This window comes from Brachyistius frenatus, unplaced genomic scaffold (genome assembly GCF_029030835.1).
Source record: "Brachyistius frenatus isolate BFR_SWC_R1_liver_20210118 unplaced genomic scaffold, ASM2903083v1 Contig_105, whole genome shotgun sequence".
In the NCBI taxonomy this organism is placed as follows: Eukaryota; Metazoa; Chordata; class Actinopteri; family Embiotocidae; genus Brachyistius; species Brachyistius frenatus.
The window spans coordinates 1,328,225-1,353,512 of record NW_027210704.1 but is presented as its reverse complement, the minus strand read 5'-3'; the positions used below and the strand labels follow the sequence as shown (position 1 = coordinate 1,353,512).

Sequence of the window (25,288 nt, the reverse complement as noted above, 5' to 3'; positions counted from 1 at the left end):
GTGTGTGTGTGTGTGTGTGTGTGTGTGTGTGTGTGTGTGTGTGTGTGTGTGTGTTCGGGGGAGGTTAAGGGGAGAAGGGGGTGTGTGTGTTAAGGGGGAAGGGGGTGTGTTAAGGGCACCGGCCGCCTGACAGGCTGGCAAGGTTGTTGGAAAATGCCAAAGGTGTGAAAGTTCACCACACGATGGAGCCAGAGAGCAGCTGTCAGGACGTCACACTGACACACTTCACTCTCAAATTTTAAAATCCTCAACTTCTTTTCCCCCCAAAATATTGAAATCACAGAAACTGGAGAAAATAAACAATCGTTCTCATTTCTGTCAAAGAACACGTCGAGTCTGGGTGTGTGTGTGTGTGTGTGTGTGTGTGTGTGTGTGTGTGTTCGGGGGAGGTTAAGGGGAGAAGGGGGTGTGTGTGTTAAGGGGGAAGGGGGTGTGTTAAGGGGGAAGGGGGTGTGTTAAGGGGGGGGTGGGCAAGACTAGAGCTCCATTTATAGACATACTGTACATAGAGAGAGGGGTAGAGTCAACGTGTCGCCGCACCAGAGGGAAGGATTTCATACATTCACACTGCAGGACCGAAAAAGAAAAAGTCAAGTTTAAAACAAGAGTTTCCTCCTGTTGGGACGCAGAAACAGATTTAAGTCGTCACCTTTTTAAGGACAGTTCAGCTTCTGGTGGAGAAGTTCTCGTGAGGTGAGTCATCTTTAAAACGCTGGCTCAGGATTTAGGAGTTCCTCCTCACTTTGCCCACAAACATGAAGTTGTGTGTCTGAGCGGGAACTCTGGAGGTGAAGTTGGGTTCATGTTCAACACAGGAGACATATGACATGTGATTATACATACTAACATTTATTCAGAGGGGAAAGCCATCAGTGAATGGTGGTATTCACAGACCTGTGTAGGTATATAACACCTACAGTCTCTAAGCTCAGGTTTACTCATTTGTCCACTTTAACCAAAACATTTTAAATGTACATAACAAGAAAATCCTTCAGTCTTAAATAAAGGAAGGAAGTAGCAGCTGCTGTCGCGTCTCAGGATTTAAATCACTTCAGACAACGTGTCTCACAACGCTGAGAAATGTCTTCAATGCGTCATAACCACTAACATTATGTAAATGTTTCTTGGCGTCTGGATGATGCAAATGTAAATATTAGTTTATTGATTGAATCTTGTTTCCTGTCAGTGAGGGAGGGGGAGAGGTGGGGGACTTATTGGGATCCTTATAACCGACGTTTTGGCTGATGAGTTAGTGTTGAACATGATCGGTTTAATATCCTGTGTGTGTGTGTGTGTGTGTGTGTGTGTGTGTGTGTGTGAGAGAGAGAGAGAGAGAGAGAGAGAGAGATTATCCACAGGTATTTTGCTGACTGACTTCAAAGGACACTGCTTTGACTTCCATTTGTGTTTCTGACTCTTCGTTTCCCCCGACAACCAAACGTCACCCAGATTTACACAAATGTTTGCGTCGCTGTTCTCTGTGAGGACATTAATTGACATAGTGCGCGCTGGCCCGTTGCCATGGCGATCACCATCACAGGTGAATGCTGAACTCCCCAACCCTCATCTTAATCCAGATTTAACCCTAAAACCCTCAAACATGCCCAGCGTGTCGGAGACGTGTCCTCACGTTCAGGGTTTAAAACTCAGTCTCACAAACATAACAAAGAAGTACACACACACGCACACACACACACACACACACACACACACACACACACACAAAACACAACACTTCCTGTACTTACTTCAAAGTACAACAACAAACAGCAGTGCGTGCTCAGTCCCTCCAGGAGTGTTTTTTGTGATCTTTGCATTCACGAAAACTTGATTTAACAGATTTATCAAAGACAACGATGCAGTTTGTGGAGTTTTATTGAACTATTTTTAGGTTTTTTTTGTGTTTTTTTGTGCAAAACTGTGGGAATATTCAATTTAAGGAAAAATAATGCAATGTTTTCACTTCCCGTGGTAACAATCATACCACACAGAACAGAAGTTTTCATTTTCTGGATTTAAAGAATCATGGAGCTCAAAGTTACAAAAAAGTTCAGAGTCAGAAAACTGATGGAAAGTTTGCAACATCTTCGGTAATATTTAATGCTTTTAATGCTTTTTAAATAATCCTAATTCAACACATGCTGTCGGCACTAAAACGAAGTGCAACCTCTTCCAGTCGCAAGTGTGTATATAATGTAATTAACACATATTCTCTATGAACCTGGTCACCTGATCAGCAGACGCTCAACCAGCAGCTGGTTTGTTTTGATGATTGGAGGATTGAAGACGTTATTTTTGTTGATGAAGTCAGTTTTGGTTGGAAAGAACGACTTTGTGCCGTTCAGCAGAACTTATGTTGAGAACTTTTATTTTGAAAAAATTTGATTCAATTTTGCAAATTGCAAGCTGCCACAAGTTATTACTGCGATTGCAACATGATGATGTCCTCGAGGGACTGCAGACTGTCTGTAACCTCGTGAGGACCAGGAGAGGACTTCCTTTCAGTGGAATAAGAACATTCAGGATGAAATGAAGCACAAATCTACAGACGACTGACGGCCTTTAAGGTTATCTCCATTTTAGAGCTTTGCGCTTCGGTTTGTGACTTTGACTTTGGTGGCACTGCTGTGTGTGTGTGTGTGTGTGTGTGTGTGTGTGTGTGTGTGTGTGTGTGTGTGTGTGTGTGTGTGTGTGTGTGTGTGTGTGTGTGTGTGTGTGTGTGTGTGTGTGTGTGTGTGTGTGTGTGTGTGTGTGTGCGCGCGCGCGCTGCTATTTCAGTGATCAGCAGGACTCTGGGTGTTCAAATGTGGTTTACACACATTGACTAACTGCTTTCTAAAGCTACACACACACACACACACACACACACACACACACACACACACACACACACACACACACACACACACACACACACAGTTACCACATAGAACTTAATTTCAGCCCCACAAATATTTACACACTCATAACGGAGAACACTGGTTCCACTGATTTGAAGTTCAGCCCTCATGTTTCAGTGATCGTGTGTGTGTGTGTGTGTGTGTGTGTGTGTGTGTGTGTGTGTGTGTGTGTGTGTGTGTGTGTGTGTGTGTGTGTGTGTGTGTGTGTGTGTGTGTGTGTGTGTGTGTGTGTGTGTGTTTGTGTATTATTCATGTACATGAACATAATTTTGATTTTTCATTGGCAAAGCTAACTTTGGTCAAATGATCAGAGGGAAAACTCTATTTTCTAACAACTGGAGTTTTGAATTTTCAGCCCCGGCGATGAAATTTATCAGTAATAACTCTACTAAATAAGTAACGGCTGAGATCAGGCCGACAAGCAACAGCAGTCAGACCATCACACGTTGCTCAGAAAGTAAAGGAAAGCAGAACAACTCCCTGCTTTCGTTCTGAGCAGCCAGCCTGCTTCCTCTCTCAGTTTAACCTCTAGTGTCGACTTGTTTACAACCAGCAGGATCACATGACTGATATTTTCTCTGTTGGACCTGTTTTTTAGCGGTGAAGCCACATTTGTAGGTTTTATGTCATTAGTGATACAACTGAGTTATAATAAACTGTAATTCTCTTTTACGCAGTACGGTTTGTATCATCGCCCTCTACTGTCTGACTGTGAAACCCTGCTGTACAACAATAAAACAATGAAATAGTAAAACAATTTGTTTGCAGCTGAAAGTTACGTCCCTGAAACCGTCCTGCAGTTTGGTGAACCGGTGTGTGCCTCCTATCTGCAGCTGTCATGGCTCCCAGCCTGGCGCAGGCCTACCGGAGGAGGTGGTGGATGGCGGTGACGGCCATCATAGAGAACCTGCTCTTCTCTGCCGTCCTGCTGGGCTGGGGCTCGCTGCTCATCATGCTGAAGAACGAAGGCTTCTACTCTCACGTTTGCGTGGGTAAGACAAACACACGTCTCCCTCACATCATTTAGATTTTTGCATTTCAGGTCCACGTTTTCATTTAGGATCTCAGATTGTTTTCAATTCAAAACATAAACTCTTTCATGAGTACGTTACCAAACGGAAATGTAGTACATGTGTTGTGTATCGTTTGAACAACATGCAGCTCGAAGTATTTTGAACCTTTTGAAATGTTGTTCTCTTTGAACAGAGTGTGGATACGCAGCATACATTTGTAGTGATGAATCTCAGCTGACACAAATATCAGACAGAATATCCTCTGGTTTCTGTGCGGCTGTGAGAGCGCTGCTTTATTAGGAGGATACAACTCAATGATGTCTGAGCTTTACTACCATGAATAATGATAAATAAATGGTCGATGCCTCTAAAACCTCGACACCAGCGATCCATCACAGAAACAAAGGTCTGTCGAGTGAGCCGCTACAAACGGGACTATTTCTTCAGTTGAAAGTAGTTTCAGTGATTCAGTGCAACAATAAAATACTAAATAAACAAGGAAATGATGCATGAATGAAAGGATGACGTCGCATTTATAAAAACACGACACAAAAACTTCTTTCATAGAAACAGAAGCAGTTGGCCATATTCTTCACATCTTGTTTTTACCTCTTGCATTGACCTCTGACCTCCCACCTAGATGCAGTGTAACGAGCTTGTGTTTTGGATTCTCTACTTCCTGACTCGTTTCTCCGTCGACCCAGAAAATGCGACCGTCCACGCCAACGTGACTCCCGTGGAGGCCGGTGAATGGCGGAGCTGCGTGGAGCAGGAAGAGATCTTAAATCTGGGCTTCACCATCGGCTCCTTCCTGTTGAGCGCCGCCACGTTGCCCCTGGGGATCCTGATGGACAGATACGGGCCACGCCCACTCAGGCTGACTGGCAGGTATTACCCACAATCCTCTGAGAATTTGGTTTGGATCATATACACATAACATATTACACTCTTCAGCACGTGGTGTCACTTCACCTCCCACCGTATTCTGCGTTTCCTCGACTCTGCCGAGGAATTATTTTTGTGGAACACTTGTATGTCTGGATCAGTTAGCAGAAATATACTTTATTATATGTACTGAGGAGAGAGGAGAGTCAGAGACAGTCTGCACTCCTTCGTCTTCTCTGGTCTCATTGTCCTGCTGCAGGATGAATCCTTCTCCCCCAAGATAAACAGCAGAGCGTGATGAATGGAGTTACTCCTCGTTGCTCAGTCAGTCTGCTCACATTTCACTGTGGGTTTGATGAAAGCTGCACGCTTGTGGATAAAATGAGAATCTGAACGGAGATAACGATTCTCTGTCATCATTTAGTTTCACTGTAAATGATTTTTGCACTCATTTAGGAAAACACAACATAAAAATATGATGGTGCCGTTTGTAGGACAGCACATTAACTTTGGACAACAGAAAGGGAACACTTTTGTTTTTAGCTTTAATGCAGCAGCTTTGTGAATGTGACACTGAACATGAACACAATCACCTTCAGTCTCTTTTCTGTTTTTACTGACAAACTGAACACGACATTTTTTCTGTTTCTTTACTTTAACACTGGTGTCTCTCTCTAACTTTAACTCGCTGGGTTTCCTCACTTCTTCCAGTTTCTGCTGCTTCGCATCACGTAGTGCGATTCTGTATTGTCACTGGTTGAAGAAGAAAGTAGGAGCACTTGTTTTGATGCACTGGATGTCCCTATTAAACATGCGACAACGATCGCACAGAGCAGAGGTCTCCAACCGTGTGCTGAGTATCAATTTGTCATTGTTAACATTAAATAAGCTCATTCGGCTGGTTTGGTGGAGCTCAGCTGTGTGAATAACTGTTACAGTGTCTGAGAGCTACATGAGGCATAGAGGTATGAAGAGATGACGTTTTTAATACGACTAATCGAGTCATGTGATTTACAGGAAGATGAAACTTCGCAAAAGCGTGTGGTTGGGGTTACTAGATAAGCACAAGGTTAGTGACAAAAAACAAGGTTAGGGAAAATTAATAACAGTAACTCAATAAAGACGTCGTCCCACATGACAGTTCACTATAACAAAACGTGAGATAGCCACGCTTTGCACTGTCTAGGTGTGAAAGTTACACATTTTCCTGTAGTGGATGAAAATGAAACCTCTGTTGGTCACATGATCCCACGTCACGTGACATTTACGCTCTAAAAATGTGTAACTTTCACGCTTTGACCGCCCAACGTGTCTATTTCACGCTTTGCCGTGATACTGAGTTGGGGACTGATGTGCTCTTGACATCCTGTGTCTTTGTGTATTTCAGTTTCTGTTTTGCAGCTTCCTGTTCGATGATCGCCGCTGCTGCGTACGACCCTGAAGGTGAGACAACACGCCGCATCGTCAAAACACACCATCGCTCTGTTTGGTCACGGTGACGTTTTGCTCTCCTGCTTCACCGTGAGACCGAGGGACGCTGAGACATCTTCACAAAAGACTTCGAACAGGACGAAGAAAGCGAGCAGTCAAGTGATGAAACACAGTTTAACAAAGTAACCTGTAAGAAAAAAAAATGTCACTCAATCTGCTGTGAAAAGAAGTGACAGCTGACATCTCTCGGTGTTCTTGTTCTCATTTGGTCAGAAAACGTTCAAAAGTAAAAATTAATTAAAGTTTCATTATAGCTGATGGTGTTTTTCATTTGTTCCGTCAGCGCTCTCCGTCCTCATCTTCTTCGCCGTCTCCTTCAACGGCTTCGGAGGAATCTGCCTGACTTTCACCTCTCTCACGGTACGATTAACACACACACACACACACACACACACACACACACACACACACACACACACACACACACACACACACCTGGGAGACACCTGTACAGTGAACCCTCGTTTTTCGCGGGGGTTACGTTCCAAATAGAAACCGTGATAGGCGAAATCCGTGAAGTAGTAACCTTTATTTTACAATTGAAATAGATAGAACTGGACATTAAATATATCTACGTTACATATAGTTGTAATGTGATTTCAATGCACGATGCAAATCCGTGAAGCAGCGAGACCGTGAAAGGTGAACCGCGTTATAGCGAGGGTTCACTGTATAACCACAGATACCAACTCACCCTGAAGGAGCTCCTTTCACCATGAAGGACCAGGAGTTCGACTCTCGGCTCCTTCCACAAAAAACACCTCTTTTTTTTTGTTGAAAACTGCTCCACACCTTCACTCACATCTTTACATTATTTGCCTCCACCTCATCCAATATTTTCATATATATGGGAACCTTGTTTATTGCTGACCTGTCAAGTCAACTCAACTTGGCGTTATTTGTAAGGCATCTTTCATAAGAAGAAGAAAACACCAGGGATAAAAACAATAATTAAAATTTTAAATCAGAATGTTAAACATCAGCCAGATAAAAAAAAAAAAAAATGACAGGTGTTTAGATTTCTAGATACCACAGTTTAGGGCAGAGAAAGAGAAGGCGCTCTCACCAGACTAATTGTGGGACACATGAGGAATATTTAAAATAAAAGCAGAGGAAGTCAGGTTGATGTGAATCAGCCAGATCACATACTAGATGTGTCAGTGGGTTTTGGAGCCAACAACAGTAAAAATCCCAAAAATCAGATCCAGCTCGTACAAATAAAACCTCTAGTTATCTTTTGTAATCCATTAATCACATTAATCTGTAACTGGTTCTTCACCTGACACATATCAAACTCCAACATCTCATCTCTGTTCATCAACATACATATCTAGAAGTTTTGTCTTGCAGTGGCTTCCATGTAACTTTACTTCATTGAGTATACACTGAACCATAAATACGCAAATAGACCCCCTCCATCCCCGCCCACTCCCACGCCGCCTGCCTGCAGCCTGAACTGGCAGGTCAATTATATGGAAAGATTCACCCCACATGTTGAAGGGTTTGGTTCCTTCCTGGTGTGTGATGTCAGAAACCCTGGCTGCTCTTCTAAAACAGAAAGTCTGAGCTAAAAGGGGAGAAAATGGACTTAAGTTCACCACATGAACACAAACACGACTCCAAATGGAGGCCGGTGTCGTCCTGTGTCTGATGTATGTGTGAACAGAAAAATGTTTGCTAACAATACTTCACACCAACTCTCTTAAAGAGATTGTTTGTCAATGCTGTCTTTGCAGCTTCATGCCTCCACTGGCCAAAAAAATCGGTTACTGCACTCTGACATTGTATAACGGAGGGTGATCAAACTCAGCACAAGAACAAAAGATGTAAAGCGTCTCCGTGTCTCACCAGACACAGCGGACAAGTTGTCAGTATAGCGTACATACATGATCAGTCCAGGGGGAGCTCATCAGTTTAGACCAAGCGGCAACCGGCAGTGACGTCGCCCGTTGGTTCTGAATGGCCATGATGAAGCCTCCGGTTCCAAATTTGGCCTGCACCATTCTGCTAGTTCGGAGCGGTTTGGAGCAGGAAGTGACCATATTTGGATGAGCTGGAGATCTGACTGGAAATAACTGGTGGAGACCAGTATTTGATGAGAGAAGTTGAATGGGAGTCTATGGAGCCGGAGGCTTTTTGGAGCCGACCTCTAGTGGCACTTGGTGGTATTGCAGCTGAAGACACTTCTGGATCGGAACCATTCTTCAGACCTGGAAGCTACAAACACTTTTATATCCAGTCTTTGTTTTAAACCTCCTGAACTGCAGTCAGCAATAGAGAGAGACAGGAAACAGGGATAGTGACATGGGACAAAGTTCTCTGCTGTCTGGATGTGAACCAGGGACTTCACAGCAGCATGATGCACTGCGTCGTTCACCAGGATGCCCCAAATCCTCACGTTTCCATCTGTCTCGCGGTCAAAGTTCAAACACCTAAACGGTCCTCCTGACTTCTGTGATTTAGGGTGAAATTTGTTTCTTTATTTTGAGTCCGCAACGTCTACCGGACTGCTTCGCCAGTTGTGTATCAGTGACACAAAAGCACATGTTTGGCAGTGTGTGTCTGTGTGTGTCTGTGTGTATTTTTGAAAGCTGCACATGCTGTTCTAAATTCTGCTGCAGCCTCTCAGCCAATCCAAAGCCTGGGAGGGTGTCACACCCCCCCGCAGCCTGTCCTCTGGTCAACCCAATGTCTCTCTGACTCTTTCTCGGGATCCCCCCCCCGCCTCCACACACACACACACGTCCTGACCCGGACCATGTCCTGAACTTGACATAGTCACTGTGCCGTCATTCCTGCTCAGTTGTTTAGTGTTGCGTGTGTCGTGAGCGCGTACATCTGTCACGTTGTCGGGGCCCACCGCTCATCCTGGGGCCAAAATGTCAATCATTACATTCTCGTACAAGGACTCGGTTTGAGGTTACAGCAGGTTCAGATCACTTCAGGTTGAGCTGATGGTTCGGTTTAGAGTCAGCGAGTTGATGTAATGTCCTCTGAAGTGGCGGAGACATGACGGCATGTCGAGTGTTATCTGGTTGATAAGTTCTTGTTGTAACTACCTGATGTAGACGGTGGCCATTCCCAGTTCATCTACAACCTGTTTAGTGCTGTCGACTCTGATAAAGCAGTTTATCCTCTAAGAAATTTATAGGTATTTTTATCTTCAGACCTATTTTCATACCCAGCGGGAGAGGCGGGGGGGGGGGGGGGTGTTGTTGTTGTTGTTGAAGAGGCGCTGATGCAGTGTGACCTCGGTGCCAATATTAAGGTGAATGTTCACCTTCTCCGGGCTTACAGCTGGTCTGAAGAATAAACCTCATCCAAAACTCCAGATAGGTTTTGGTGGATGTTTTACATATTTATTCCCACTTAACATAAATAACTTAAACAATGTTTTTTTTTTAATTGCAACCATCTGATTCAGTTAAACATATGAAAAATGAAGCTGTTGAATTGGATGTGAATCAGGCTGTTGGTGCGCGTCGTGACGCAGCAGCCGATCTATAAAACGTCAACTCAGGTTCACTATAAATCAAATCAATCAGAATTAAATGACACATAAAAAGGTAACAATTCAAAAGCCATTTCATCGACTCATCTGGTTTAGTAACAGAGTAAAATACCAAACTACCTCAGCCACGCACGTTTGTGCTGAGCTGGACGGAAATAGACAAAAGTGGGTTTTTTTAAACCCAAAATCTCCAGCTGGGTTCTGATCAAGAGGTCAGATTGTCCTTATTTATTTATTTATCTCAACAGAGAGTCTACAGTGTACTGAAAACATTCTCACAAAGACAAAGTTTATCCTGGTCAAAATATTTGATGAGCATGTTCAGGTGATGACGGTGCTACAAAGAAAAAGTAAAGAATCAGCAATTTTCTTTTTTTTTTTACAATTAAGCACATTGTTGAACATGAAACTCAAATTTTAAGACAGCCCAACTAATACATAAAATATTCTCTGTAAAGAGCTCATGGAGGTCAGGAGGGTTCATCCTCTGGAGACCACCAATGTTCCAAATTTAACAGCCGTCCATCGGATAGTCGTTGAGGTATTTCAGTCCGGTCCACCTCGGTGTCCTAATATGAGTCCACACTCTTTGATTGACAGCCAACGTCAACGTTCACTGCGACAGCAGGAAGCGCTGCGCTCGCTCTACGCCGAGGTACAAAGTCAGAGTACGTGAGGCGGCGAGACAAAATACCGACCTGTGAATATTTCACGTCAAAACTGGACTTACTGGCAGTGATGTGACTTCACTTCAGTTGTAAAAAAAAAATAGGTCGCCTCATTCTTCAGAAGAAAGAGAGACGAACAACACACGATGTCAGCAGGAGCTGTTTGTGACGTCCGCTCAGAAGAACCAACCACCTTGGGAATGGTGTCTTTATTTCTCTCCTCCGTGTCCGAGCACTTCTCTTGACCAGCTGTGTGGATGGAAACAGAGCCAGGAGCTGTAACTCTCTCTTTAGCTCCCTTTCATTTGTTATAAAAAAAAAAAACATTTCCGTCACTTCCTTTGTGAACACTAAATATCTACATGTGTGAAACAGGTGTTTGAACGTCACGTGTCTGACCTCTGACTGACCGTCACACGCACGCTAGCTTATCTCTCAAATGAGGCTGTGATGGCATCCTAAACAAATATTCATACTAATTGTGCTATGTTTGAACTCCTTCAGACAAAATTATGTGTTTCGGTCCAAATCATCAAACCTTGAAATCATCACTCATCTAAAACGGATGTAGATGTTTCTACTGTGGCCCAGAACGGTGAACCAGACGCTGATCTAGAGAGACCGCTGCAGGTTCTCCAGCGGAGGATCTGCAACCTCGCCGCTTGTTGCCTGAAAATCGGCCGCGCCACGCCGCTCCTTTAAAGTGACTCCTGAAGGCCGCCAGTGGGAACAGAGACACGTGCAGCGAGCTGCGTGATTGGTGGAACTCCAACTGTGTCTATAGTTAGAGTGAAAGTCTGCTGACACACACACACACACCCTCCAAAACCTACCATCTGTGTGTGTGTGTGTGTGTGTGTGTGTGTGTGTGTGTGTGTGTGTGTGTGTGTGTGTGTGTGTGTGTGTGTGTGTGTGTGTGTGTGTTTATTCCTTCTTTGGGAATTTTATCCAGAATAAACACCAACCCGTGGTCCTCCTGGGGACCAAAATGTGGTCCTACTGAGGTCTTTTCTGAGGTTCTGGTCCAGGTTCAGGAGTGAAGGAAACTGTAAACCACCGATGAATGAAAATGTCCTCAGTGCGGTTGGAGTGTGAATTTGTTGTGGTTCAAGGTTTGGGTTTGTGGAAGTGCTGTCCACAGTGAAAGTGTGTGTGTGTGGTAATCAGCTCAATTTTCAGCCCTGACTTGAAGTGCTTGTGGAAGAATCAGCAGCTCCACCTGCTGGTTAAATGTTTAAAATGCAACTAAATAACTGGAAATGTATTAAGTTTATTCAATGACAGCAAGTTAGTTTATTCATTCTAGTCAGTTTTATGTTGTTTTCTCGAAAAGATTTAACCAGGATAAAGATCATCAGACTTGAACCATGTGTGATTAATAGGTTTAGATATGTTAATATAAGTTTATTTATGTATCTAATATTCTTTTTAATCTTTCTGTCGTTCTTTCAGCTGCCGAACATGTTTGGGAACGTTCGATCCACCATCCTCTCCCTGATGATCGGCTCCTACGCTTCTTCAGCCGTCACCTTCCCTGCTGTCAAGGTGCTCACACACACACACACACACACACACACACACACACACACACACACACACACACACACACACACACACACACACACACACACACACACACACACACACACACACACACACACACACACACACACACACACACACACACATACATACACACACACACACACACACACACACATACACACACACACAACAAAGACTCTTGACCCAGCAAACATTTAGACACTGAATAACTGTTCCAGACGTTCCTGACGTTACTTATCCGTCAGCTGGACGTCCTTCAAGACGACGTTCTGTCGTGAACACAAACCACTCAATGCTGATTTTGTGCTAAATTTTATATACACAGTGTGAATTCAGTAGCTTCATATATATTATATGTCTAAATTAAAAACTTAATATGCTCAAAGTTTTAATGGTCTAACTAGTGGAACATGTAATTCACAAGATAACCACTGTTGGCCAGGGACTGATATTTGAAGGGTTATTATGTGTGTGTATATATATATATATATATATATATATATATATATATATGTATGCATGTATGTATGTATGCAACCAGCAGTGACGTCACCCGTTGTTTTGTGAATGACCGTTATGAAGCCTCCAGTTCAGATTTTGACCGGCACCATCTTGCTGGTTCGGTTTGGAGCAGGAAGTGACCATATTTGGATGAGATGGGGAGGATTTGACTTGATCTGATAGGAAACCTGACGATACTACGTCCCGCCCACCGATAGCTGTAACCTGACTGCACCACAGGCCTGTCAATCAAACAGACACGCCCCCAAAAACAGGTCTTCTTGAATCTTCTTTTCTAATGAATGAGGGATTATTTTCAGATGGACCTCCAGAAAACTAATAAGAAGGAGTGACTTTAGCTAACAACACCGAGATAACTGATGGACACATTTTATTCACTTTGGATTTGATGAGAGAAGTTGAATGGGAGTCTATGGAGCCGGAGGCTTTTTGGAGCCGACCTCTAGTGGCACTCGCTGGTATTGCAGCTGAAGACACTTCTGCATCGGAACCATTTTTCAGACCCGGAAGCTACAAACACTTTTATATAGTCTTCCTCTTATTTAACAACGATGCAACAACTTTGTCATCTATGTATAAACCTTAATTACATTGATAGTTCTAATCTTTAATTAGTAAATTCTTATTAAATTCTTTATTTCTTAGTGTTTGCTGTCACATTAACGTGCAAAACTGTTTTTTCTTTGGCAAATCAATATCCTGAAAATGTGAACAGTCGCTGTGCTCTCATGATCAGCTAAGTGCAAAGTTTGTCTTTAGTTTGTTTCACTGGCAGCAGTGTGAACAAACCTGGTGGAGCAGTGTTAGTTGGATTGATGTGTAGATGGAGCTCTCCTCTCTCCACCCTGTTGAAAATAAAGGACACACCGTTCACCACATGGTGGGACGTGTGTCACTATTTAAACATGTTTTTATCTCTTTCATTCATCCCCCTCGTTCCTCTTCCTCCTGTCTTCCTCCCAAACCTTCCTCTTCCTCCTCCAGCTGATTTACGACCTCGGCGTGTCCTTCCGGGTCATCATGTGGGTTTGGTCCGGTATGGCCTGCATGGTCTTCCTCAACTGCCTTCTGAACTGGCCCGGTGAATCCTTCCCTGCACCCGAAGACGTCAGATACACGTGAGTTCAAACACCCTGCTGCGTCACAGTTTACATGACGTACACACACTCGACTGTAGACACCAACACACACTAACTCCAGTTATCTGTGTCAGCGTGTCACTGCCTGATGCCTTCCTGTCTGTCAAGTTATAGAAGGCACGTTCAATTATCTTTAAAACTACCAAACACGAAAATGTCATTGAAAAAGCCATGTACAAAAAAAAAAAAAGTGATTGTAGGATTGAGACTGAGAACTGGAGATACCGGCCCCAACACAACAACACAAACGTTTAGAAAGCACAATAACGATAACTGTTTGATGACCAGGTGAAAAAAAATCATGTTATGATCATTTTGCATAGTTTTCAAATCTATTTTAAAGCTCTGAGATTTGTCATGTGACATTGATGCTCATAGATAATGTGAGCAAACACGATAGACGAGATTTGAGTGATTCTCCTCCGTCCCACGTTTCCACAGCACTGCCAGCTCACATCCTCTCTATGCCATCACTCAGTCGGGTCAGGGCTGGGGTCAGAGGTCAGGTGGGTCAGGGGTCAGACACACATTGGGTAGTGGCATGTGTTTGGCACTTTTGTGAAAAACTCGTATAAATATTCAGTTATTAAAAGATCATTTAATCATGATTTTTGGTGACAAGTTGACCATTACTGCACCGAACTTTTCATTTACGTCAAATCTAATATAAAGAGTTATGAAGTACACTGAGCACACTGCATGTTGAACCTTTTCTATGACTTTTGACAACAGATATTCAGTAATCCTGAATTTAATCCGTCAGTGCCCTCAAGTCTCGGCAGGTTTCACTTCTTTTAGACGGCGTTAAAAAATGACGTCCCTCTCCATCATTTCATGATTAACTGCTGGGCTCCTTTCAGATGTCTCGTTACACGATCCATCTGTTGCTCTTCTATCTACAGGAAAAAGGTGAAGTTGAGTGGGCTGGTGACAGAGGACAAGATGACCGGGGACAGGTACATCACCATGGTGACCGTCATGGAGGACACGATGGGACCCAAGCAGCCGGAACCGGAGCAGCCGGACGCCCGCAGCACCTCCCAGGGTACTTTTTCCTGCCTTCTTAATGAGACCATCGCTTGTCTGGTGACGAGGTCGTCTTGGTACGAAGCAATTACTTTAGTAATCCTTATTATGGCAAAAACTAGTGAACTAAGTTAAGAGGAACAGCAGCTCATTATTACTTTAAGATGCATAAGTCAGTTAGTCTGGAAGATTTCACAAACTTTTAAAGATTCTTCAGGTGCAGTTGAAAAAAACGTCAATTGCTGTGATGAAACTGAACTCTCACGACAGACAGGAGGACCAGCAGTTCTCTCAGAGAAGTTCATCAAATCTACCAGCATCAGAAAATCACCTCAGATTAGAGCCCACATCAAACTGTGGCAAAGAAAAAAACAGCGCTGAGGGAGGCCAATGAGAGAAACATCGGCTTTGTCCAGGAAACACAAGGACATGAGACCAGTGCACATCTGGACTTTGGTATGATGAGTCCAAAAGTGAGATTTTGAATTCCAGGTCTGCGTCTGTGGTTCCCAGTGTGAAGCTTCGAGGACGAGCTGTCATGGTCATAAACTCCATCCCGTCCGGTTTGAGCTTAGCGGGACCGTCGTTGTTTTTTCAGCAGGACGACGAGCCACAACACTCCTCCAGTTTGTCTGTTTACTGTAAATCCATACATGTTATTTCATGTCTTTAGTTTTGTTCTACACACTAGAAAATAGTATACATGTAGAAAAACCTTTGAGTGAGTAGCGGTGCTCAAACCTTTCACTGGTACTGAGCAGATTTATGTAAAACAACTAGTATAGAAGTTTTTTTCTTGTCAAGCAGGTCTCAGATCACTTCAGTATCTAAACTGATGATAGTTTCACCATCAATGTTATTTGCTTGTTTAAATTGTGGGTTTCAGAGCATCTTATTTATATGACAGGGAGGTCACAAACACGTCTGTCTTCCAGCCAGGATATAATTAAAACAATATTGACATGACTGAAATGTCTGAAAAGTTATTATGTCATATACAGTACGGGTTGAAGGTTTGGATGCACCACCTCATTTTCTTTATTCTATTTTCAACAGAGAGAAAAAAAAAAATCTGAACTATGAACGAACACTCATGGATTTATGTTGTAAGCCCCCCCCCCCCCCCCCCTCCAACACACACACCTCCCGCTTTGATGAGAGTTTTAAGACTCTTCATTCTCTCAGACAGCTCGGAGGCTTTTCCAACAGTCTCCAACGTATGCTGAGCACCTGCTGGCTGCTCGTCCTTCACCAGCTCTTCCCCACCACCTCGGCTGGATCCGGGTCGGGTGACTAATCACTTTTGGTCAAACACTCGTGTGTCTGGCTCACTGACGGCTGCAGAACAAACGACGGTCCCACGAAGCCCAAACCAGACGGCATGGCGAGAATAACTGCAGAACACTGTGGTCGCCGTGGTGATAAAGTCCAGATTTCCACTGGTCTAATGTTCATTGCTTATGTTTCTTGGTCCAAGCAGTCCTCTTCTTCTTCATGGTCTTCCTCGGTAGCGGATTCTCTGCAGCAGCTCCAATATGAAGACCTGATTCACAGCTTCCTGCTACCTGAACTATGGAAAGCATCTGTGTGGGCTCTGTTTTTTTCCTGCCAATCATTGGTGATTTCTGAGGCGATGTCTTCGGTATTGTTCCTCATTGTGGAAAATAGTGAAATAAAAAGAAAACCCTGGAATGAGAAGGTCTGTCTGGAGTTCACCTGGGACCGTACGCTGAATTAATCACATGTCCTCCCTGGAAGCAGCATGAGATCCTGTCAGAGGACTTTTTTTATTTACAAGTCGATTTCTTTCACAGTGCAACTGTGTCTGAAGTGTTCAGTGAAACTCCCGGAGGCTTCAACTGAAAGTGTCAGTCACCTTCGATCGTACTCCGTGTGTGAGAGGGTTACAAACTGGTTCCTAGTTCTGCCGGTTGTGAATTAGCATACAGGACACGGATGATTCAGTTACCTCCATTAGAACGAGGTAATTATGGAACACCAACTCCAGGTCTTTGATGGGTTCTGCTCTCGGCAAAATACCGCAAAAAAACAAAGAGAAAGTTTCCCATCGAACTGACCTCTCGGTGAACTGCGACAGTTTAGTTTGATTGCTGACTGTAACTCTATCTGCCAAACTAAAGGCTGCGTTCACACTTCACGTTTGTGCTTCTGCAGCCTCGGTGCCACTCTGTCGTTCTGTGTGCTCTCCCATCTTCCTGTGGAGTGTCATCACCATGGCGATGACCCAACTGAGGCTGATTTTCTTCATGGGTGCCATGAATAAGATGCTGGAGTTCCTGGTCACCCACGGCAACCCTAACCGTAAGAATGATAACCTACATACAGTACATATATATATACATACATACATACATATAGATCCCTTTTTTTTTTAAATTTAAGATCAACATTGTGGGGTTTTATTTGACAGAAGATTAAAGATGAAGCAGTCAGAATCATTTTATAGTGAGAAAACTTTGGTCCAAACTGACTGCACTGATGTTGCTACTGATTTTGAACATGTTAAACCATCTGTTGTGTTTCCTGACCTGCAACCTTTGTGTCTTTTAGCCTCAGTGGAGCTACAGAAGGAGGTGGAGGAACAAGGTAACACCCAGGATGCTCATTGGCAATTTATGAGACTAAAATCCTCTGAGACTCGATTTAAGACCGAGTCCTGGTCGGGTCCCGACGGGCTTGAATAGAAGCAGATACCTGTTTCTTATTGATACACGGTCTTTGGACTTCCCTCCATCTCTGTCCTCTCCAGTCGGTTTCTACTCGTCCATCTTCGGTACCCTGCAGCTGCTGTGTCTGCTGACGTGTCCTCTGATTGGCTACATCATGGACTGGAGGTTGAAGGAGTGTGAAGAGGAAAATACAAACACACAAACGGAGAGGAGGTACGAGAAGGGTTGAGTAGCATCTCTTTGGGTTCAGATACTGAGCTGCTACATGTGTGCACCGATATACAGCAGACAGACAGCTGTTTGTTGCGTAAGATCACCTCACCTCTTCCTGAGCTGCAAGCCTCTTCTGACCTTTGACATTTGTCCCCCTCAGCCAATCAGACTCCCCAAAGAGAGAAAGAAAGGTCCAGAAATTGACCAATGCCATGAGAGCTTTCGTCTTCACCAACCTCCTATTGGTCACCTTTGGAATCCTTTCATTGATTGACAACCTGCCTTTACAGGTTAGAAAAATACTGCACAGGAATACAACGATAAAATATTCCACGTATGTTTATACAGAATGAAGACGCAAAAGCATTTCAATTTACAGACAGAAAAACCAAAGCACATAAACGTGAGACGATCATTTCTACATCTGTTTGTTGTTCTGTCTCTTTCTCTTAAAGGTGGTGTCGTTTGTTCTGCACACCATCGTGAGAGGATTCATCCACTCCTGCTGTGGAGGTCTCTACGCAGCTGTGTGAGTAACACCACCAGGATATTAGAATTTGCGGTATATTTATATTGAAATTGGGATGTTTAACGTGAAAGATGTTGCTTGTAGTGAGAAAGCCACAGCAGAGTGTCACCTGGCTGCAGTTCCCTTCAGCTTCACAGAGATTTTAAGCTTCTGCCAGCTCACTTTTACTTCTCTTTTTAAACAGCACCGATGAACCCACAGCACACAGCACAAAGCGTGACTAGTGGGCAGAAAAGTGGAACAAATAGCAGCTAAAAAGCCACATAGTTTGTTCGGGGGGTTTTCAGACAAAATACAGGAAGGTGAATATTGGATATATTTTGTAGCGCGGCCAAACAAACAACTTCAACTGGAAGCTTGTGTTTCTGTGTGTCTGCTGGATGTGAAAATGAGCAACTGTTTGCTCGGTGCTGTGTTTACAGTATGTGGCCAAATAATATCAGTTAAATTCAATCAATGTCAAACAGTTGAATGTTTTGCCATAAAATAACAGGTCGCAGCATGTGACTCTTTATAAACTACAACCATGAAAAACAGCAACCCTACTTCAACGAGCAAGGAACTAAAAATGGATCAAAAAGGAAAACATGTCTTTTTATTTTCCCACATCAGGTATCCAGCCAACCACTTTGGGACACTGACCGGTATGCAGTCGATGGTCAGTGCTGCATTCGCCCTGCTCCAACAGCCACTGTTCATGGTGATGGTGGGGCACCTCAACGGAGATCCTTACTGGGTAGGGTGCACACACACACACACACACACACACACACACACACACACACACACACACACACACACACACACACACACACACACACAGTGTTTTGTGACAGATTTGGAACTTGTACTTACACGTCTCTGCTTACAACAGATCAACGTGGCCCTCCTCATCTTCTCCGTGGTCGGCTTCCTGTTGCCCGGTTATTTATTGTATCACCGGAGAAACCTGATCCGAGCAAAGGCAGCGCGTCATAGGACGGCCGTCGGCCAATCAGACAAAGAAAGTGTTGCTCTGACCCAGTCAGACAGTGGAACGGCCAAAAGCAAAGCCAATGGGCATCCGGCAAATGGACACGCAACAAACGGGCTCACTGTTTGAGGTGAAATGATGAATTAATGTGAGTTAGTTTGTTTTTTTTGTAATGATCATTGTGTAGTTTGGGAATATTCAGAGGACGTAAACCTCCTTATAGTATGAAAACAATGACAACCAGCACGAGCAAAGCAGAAATAACATATTGGATAAAGTTCCAATTAATTCTTTTGAATGAATAAAACACAGATTATAGCCAGTACCAGAGGCCCATGGGCCGGCCATGGAACAGGAAGGTTGCATTTATAACTCTTTAATTTAGAGAATATCCCATCATGTAAAAGTGTCTCAGGGTTCCCGGTGTTGTCTCACATCGTGACGACCTGGAGATTAGTCTGAGCTCTGCTTCTTCCTGCGTGGAGCTTACTTGTGTATAGACGGAGATCCTTTTTTCCCCACTAACACCCTATAATGCCCCATAAGTAAGATTATGTATTATATATGATGGACTGCATGCTCAGAAAGGCAATAAGTGACAAAAGAACATGGAAACTGGAGGACCATACCAGTGTGTCTGCATGTCCTGTGGACTATAAACCACACACAGTACTTCTGCTCGAGTATTTCCAGACATCTTTCAGAGCATAACTTCCCTTTTTAAATGAATGAATAGGTTTGAACTTTGAGATCATAGATCTTCCGGGGCCAGACCGTCTGCTGCAGGACTACTTGATCTTATTGTGGCTGATGATAGTTCCTCTCGCTTGACGTTTGGGCTCAATGTCCTGCTGCACAATGAATGTGGGACCGACCAGATGCCTCCCCGATGGGATTCACTGGCGGACAAGAACCTAAATATCGAATGTGGCTAAAAGAAGAAGCAACGTAATAAAAAATAAACGTGACAATAAAAAAATGTGCTGGTAGCATTGAAAATAATCCCCGTGAGTAAAATAGTTATCGCAAGAGCACCTTGAGATAACTGTTTTGTAGTGAACTCTACAAACTTGGCACACATGACCTCCATCCATCTGTCCCACTCTTGTGAAGGGGAACACCTTTCTGCACAAACATTCACGTGGAGAGGAGCTGGTGGGGAACAAATCCAGAGCGAAAAGGAGTCACACTCATCAGGGGGCTGCAAACACAACGCTAAATCAATCCAAATCTTAGATGTTATTGAGTACCTGTCTGCCATATCAACCTGGAAATTTAGCTTCTGTCTGTTCACAACTTAGTTTTTCTGCCCACAAGGTGTCAAAATAGAAAAAGGACAAATTTAAGAAGAAATATTTCTGATGTTAAAATGCTTATTAAAGGAGATATTTTTGGAAAGCTCTTTCAGCTCAGCAACAGCTTCTCTTATACTTAAATTGAATTGAGTCCATCATACAGCACCAGTCATATGTCAGAAAACTTTATATATGGAGCCACAACAACACTTTGACAGCTTGTTCCTTTGACAATCACGTAGCAGCTGACTTTTTCCTCAGTATCTCTGTTCTATTTGGATTTCAGTTGCATTCATGTGATTATTTAAGTTGAGTCGAGTAAAAATCGATTTAAAGATAAGACACCGACACCGTAGCCCGGCTGCGCCTCACTATCGCTCACAGCTTCAGTTTTCTTTGCTGTAATTCTAGTCTGTAAGTCCTGCTGGCGTTAACATGTGCACAGACACTCTGAAGGGTGGACCAATCAGCAACCAGCGTCGGTGGTAAAGTGCAATGATGTTGAAGTTGGGCATTATTTTTCTAAACGTAGTTGCAGCAGTATGCCGGTCAGTGCGGATTGGTTAAAGGCTGCTCCGATGGTTTTAGAATGAATGGGAAGTCCGGGTCAGGTGGTACCGGGCCACCAGCACCAACACACTACTTTGAATAACATTCGGGTTTCGTTAAAGCAGCAGTGATTCATGTTGTTTTTCAGTTTGGAAACACTCTTTTTCTTGTTGGTGGTGGTTTTGTCGCTGCTGCACTTGAGCTTGATACAATTTATTATGACATCACGATCAGGGAATACTTTTAGCCAATCACAGGTCTGTTCAGTCTTTCTTTGAATGGTAAAAAGGAAGAGTCGATGTCATGGGAATCAGCTTCTTCCACCTCAAAGAAAATAAAACACTTCTCTTGAATTCACCTTTAAGTGACAGAGAATCAGAACCTTCAAGGATGTAGATCATAAATTATACATTTCATTGAGATCTGTCACCAACAGTTCCTCCTCCTCTCCTCCGCTGATGTTTGGAGATTCTGTGCAGGCACAGACTTGGAGCAAAAACAAAGATTGAAGAAAGACACTGAGGAACAGATGTGAAGGAGTTCCTTTAATAAAGACGAACAGTGTTGGAGTGTAAATAGAAATGTGACTAGTAACTAAACCTGCTCTGTTTTACTGTTGCTACTCATGAATCACTTGAATGTAGGAAAGCTCGTGAGACGTGATGCAATTTAAACTGTTTTGTTGTGAATACTTGCAATGCACTATATAGCTTTCAGTCAAATATGTTCATAGAGAGCTTGTACAGTGTTGATAGAAAAATGTAACAATAAGATTTTTCGAGTGATTAATGTGTGATAATGTATGTGTCAAATAATTCAGTGTGTGTTGTGTTTGTGTTTGACTCACTTAGGTTGATAGGATGATAAAAAGTGTCTTGATTTAAAGGTACAACGCAGAATATATAATGCGATCCAATACACACTGGCCTCATAGATTGTTATGACAGAATCTATAAAGAATTGGACATTACATGCTTCAGAAAGTTGTATTTATTGTATAAGCGTTGTATTGGATTCCTGTGGTGTTCTTATTGTGTCCATGTGGTATTTTATTGTTCGTCAGTGATAATGAAGACCTGCTCATCACAGCTTTTGCTTCACCATCACGTATTTTGGTGTTGAAGAGAGCTGAACCTTTATCCCCCCTCAAAAAAAACACCACAATTCATCTTTAAAAAATGAAAGACCAGGCAGAACATATATACATTATATATATGAAGGCTTGTTCATGATAAATAACTCTTATGAGGACTTGTTTTGTGTTACATTTATTTGGTTTCTGGCTTGATTTGCAATGTTGTTTTTATTTGTAGTGGAAGACTATAACGAATTAAAAATCACAAATTTAAGATTTAAAATAAAGTAGTTGTGTTTCTGTTCACTTTTTTTTTTTTTTTTTTTTTTTTTTTAAAGGGAATTTTTCTCAGTCAAAACAAACTCTTGTATTTGGCAGCCATGCATCATGATCCCAGGCCAGTTTATGACATGAATAAGACTGAATACATTTTCTCTGCATCTATTATCTATCTACAGTAAAGACCGGTGACGTTCACAGTTATTCCAGCTGGTCAAGCTGTTTTAGAGGGTGATGACCTGCACTTTAACAACACTGTAATGAAAATACTATGACTTGCATGACTCATCACTTCCTCAAACAGTCACCGACCCAGAGGGTTAACCCTTTCATGTATAGAGGTCACTACAGTGGACAGCTATTCAGATGTTGTTTTCTTGTGTATGCATGGGTTTTGATGGCATAGTTGCACATCAGCCTCGTATGGGATGATGCAATAGCGTTCACTGTAGTGTCTGAGGTGCAACTATGCCATCAAAACCCATGCGTATACAAGAAAACAACATCTGAATAGCTGTCCACTGTAGTGACCTCTATGTTGTTCTGGTTTTGTACCCTCATGGTTGAAATGCACTTATTGTAAGTCGCTTTGGATAAAAGCGTCAGCTAAATGAAATGTAATGTATGAAAGGGTTAATGTCTGTGGTAGTTAAGCTCGTCTCACCGTCCCAGGGCCCTCCAGTGATTTCACAATACGTCTATTAAGGACTCCCAAAGCTACGAATGTTCGCTTTCAGCGCCTTTTACACGACCCACGCGTAAGTTAATTACTTTACGTAAATTAAGTTACGCACATTAGATGAAGTAAGTCCACGATGACCCTGTGGTCACCTGGGACGTGAGCAGTGGTCTCCCAGGTGGATCTGCACCCCCGACTTCCTCTCTGGGAGGACTTTGAAACACATAAATGTAAATATGTCAATATGACAGCCCGTCTGGTCATGTTTTAGGGAAGTGCAGGGTGGATTTGATCTATTTTTGTCAAATCTATTTGGATGGTGAAGCAGCTTCAATAATGACATGTCAGATTTAACAGACTGGAACAAAGTGGTTGTTGTTATTCCGTTAGATTTGAGTGCTGCATTTGATAAAGTTCATCATGACATTTTAATCAGCACACCTGAGAGCGGATCCGTCTCGCTAGCGTCGTTCTCGGCTGGTTTTGCTCATATTAGTCAGAAAGGAAAACATTTGTTTCAGTGGTTCTGAGTCACAGACGTGTGAACATGAATGCGGTGTTTCTTCTCTTTACGCAGTACATCCTCCCTCTGGGCAACATTATTAATCACGTGTCAGATATCGCTGCTACGCAGATGACACTCTGAGACCCGCGTTGTTTGACTGCTCTTTTATTTCCTGTCTCACTGACGTCACTACATGGGCGAGTAAAAACGAGCAGAAAAACAGATTCTACCGTGAGATCAAAGTCAGACGTAGTTTGCAGGCGGATGTTGCTGCTCCATCCAAACCGGTCAAAAACAAACGTGATTTTAAACTCTGGCGTAAATTTGATCAGCCACTTAAATAAGATCACCAAAACAAAATGAGATCATTTGAACTCAGAGTAATGTTGACATGCTGAAACGGGCTTTTATCACTGCAGCTCACGTCTAACTGGCTTCCTGAAAACTCTTTCAGTGAATTGTAGTTAATTCAGAACACTGCAGCCGGGATTACAATTGATTTGAATCTGTAATCTATAAAGCCTCACGTGACTTGGACAGGTTACCGAGGCTGAAGCGATGATGACGTTGCATCAACAGGTTGAACACTGCTATAACATTAGTTTGCTGCTCCCGGTTCAGTGCTGGTTGGGTGGGATTTGACTTTTGAAGCCCTGTGATGTCATCATCTGACTCTGTTCATGTTCTCTCTGAAGGCTGACATTATTCATCATGGTAAGGTTAAGATCACGTTAGCCTACTTACACTGATTGGTTAGTGCCAGATTAGATCGGCCGGAGGGAAGCGGGCAGTAAACTCTACACTGCTGTGATGAGTTGTTTCACTTTCAATCAGTTGGTTCCCACAACGTTCACAGACAGAACCGTCTTCCAGCCGATCCCATCTGGCACCGGACAAAACAGCACCGGCAGCTTGGTGAGAAGTGACGGTCCGCAAGAAAAAAGATCCCAGATGATACACACTGAAGGTTCACTGAACAATGTTGACATTTTCCTAAACCTTTAAGTTCCAGTAGATCATTTTTTCTCCTTTCCGTGCCGGCTGAACCTCTCCTAGAATGAATTAGTTTGTTTTCATGCGAGTTATTAATTAATATGAGTGGATGTAGATTGCCGTCTACATGTGGATGGAACAGATGGTGTACAAATAACTACACTCGTGTGTGTTGCGGCTTTACGGACATTTGGGACTGTCAATTGTTGTACGGACATGATGCACAAAGACAATGCGCCAGATGGTTGTTGTTGTTGTTGTTGTTGTTGTTGTTGTTGTTTTGTCAAGTTGACTTAGCAGCACTAACATTAAACTATCTGGCTTTTCCACTGCTTCATATGGACGTGCACACATTGAAAAACAGTTGTTTTTGTGCGGTGGGAAATGGGTCATCACAAAACCAGCCATTGTTTTTTTTTCAATGCCATAACTGCTCCTTTAGATTAAGGGCTTTAAGAAGTCACATGTCAACTGCACACACACACACACACACACACACACACACACACACACACACACACACACACACACACACGCAGTGCACCACAATACAGCCCCATGTATGTTTTCCGAGGGATTTTAGATTTGGAATTATTTTGGAGATTGTGTTGGATCCTGCACTTGTACAAACCACACACACACACACACACACACACACACACACACACACACACACACACACTGACTACACAAAGGGTAGATTAAAATGAAAGTAAGGTCTGTGAGGATAAACCCACACAATCAAGCTCCTTATCAATACACACACACACACACACACACACACACA

General features: G+C 43.1%; 1 protein-coding gene across 2 annotated transcripts; it reads left to right on the top strand.

Annotated features, from left to right (window-relative positions):
* The first annotated feature begins 520 nt into the window (after positions 1-520).
* Positions 521-21,940, top strand: slc43a1b (solute carrier family 43 member 1b). 2 transcript variants are annotated; one of them, XM_069711995.1, is made up of 15 exons: positions 521-693; positions 3,734-3,892; positions 4,618-4,801; positions 6,186-6,241; positions 6,573-6,649; positions 11,921-12,013; positions 13,541-13,674; positions 14,598-14,740; positions 16,897-17,043; positions 17,293-17,328; positions 17,492-17,624; positions 17,785-17,914; positions 18,080-18,153; positions 18,766-18,889; positions 19,028-21,940. In XM_069711995.1, the coding sequence occupies exons 2-15, from the start codon at positions 3,739-3,741 to the stop codon at positions 19,253-19,255; spliced, it is 1,713 nt and encodes a 570-aa protein (XP_069568096.1). In that variant the 5' UTR covers positions 521-693; positions 3,734-3,738; the 3' UTR covers positions 19,256-21,940. The 2 variants fall into 2 exon arrangements, with proteins under 2 accessions (XP_069568096.1, XP_069568098.1); XM_069711997.1 differs by having other exon boundaries at positions 3,669-3,892.
* Positions 21,941-25,288: the final 3,348 nt, after the last annotated feature.

Excerpts from the sequence above, each read along its gene's own strand:
- slc43a1b (XM_069711995.1), top strand. The coding sequence starts at position 3,739 with ATGGCTCCCAGCCTGGCGCAGGCCTACCGGAGGAGGTGGTGGATGGCG. Across the intron at positions 3,893-4,617 it reads CTACTCTCACGTTTGCGTGG|AAAATGCGACCGTCCACGCC; the intron begins GTAAGACAAACA and ends CCGTCGACCCAG. Across the intron at positions 6,650-11,920 it reads TGACTTTCACCTCTCTCACG|CTGCCGAACATGTTTGGGAA; the intron begins GTACGATTAACA and ends TCGTTCTTTCAG.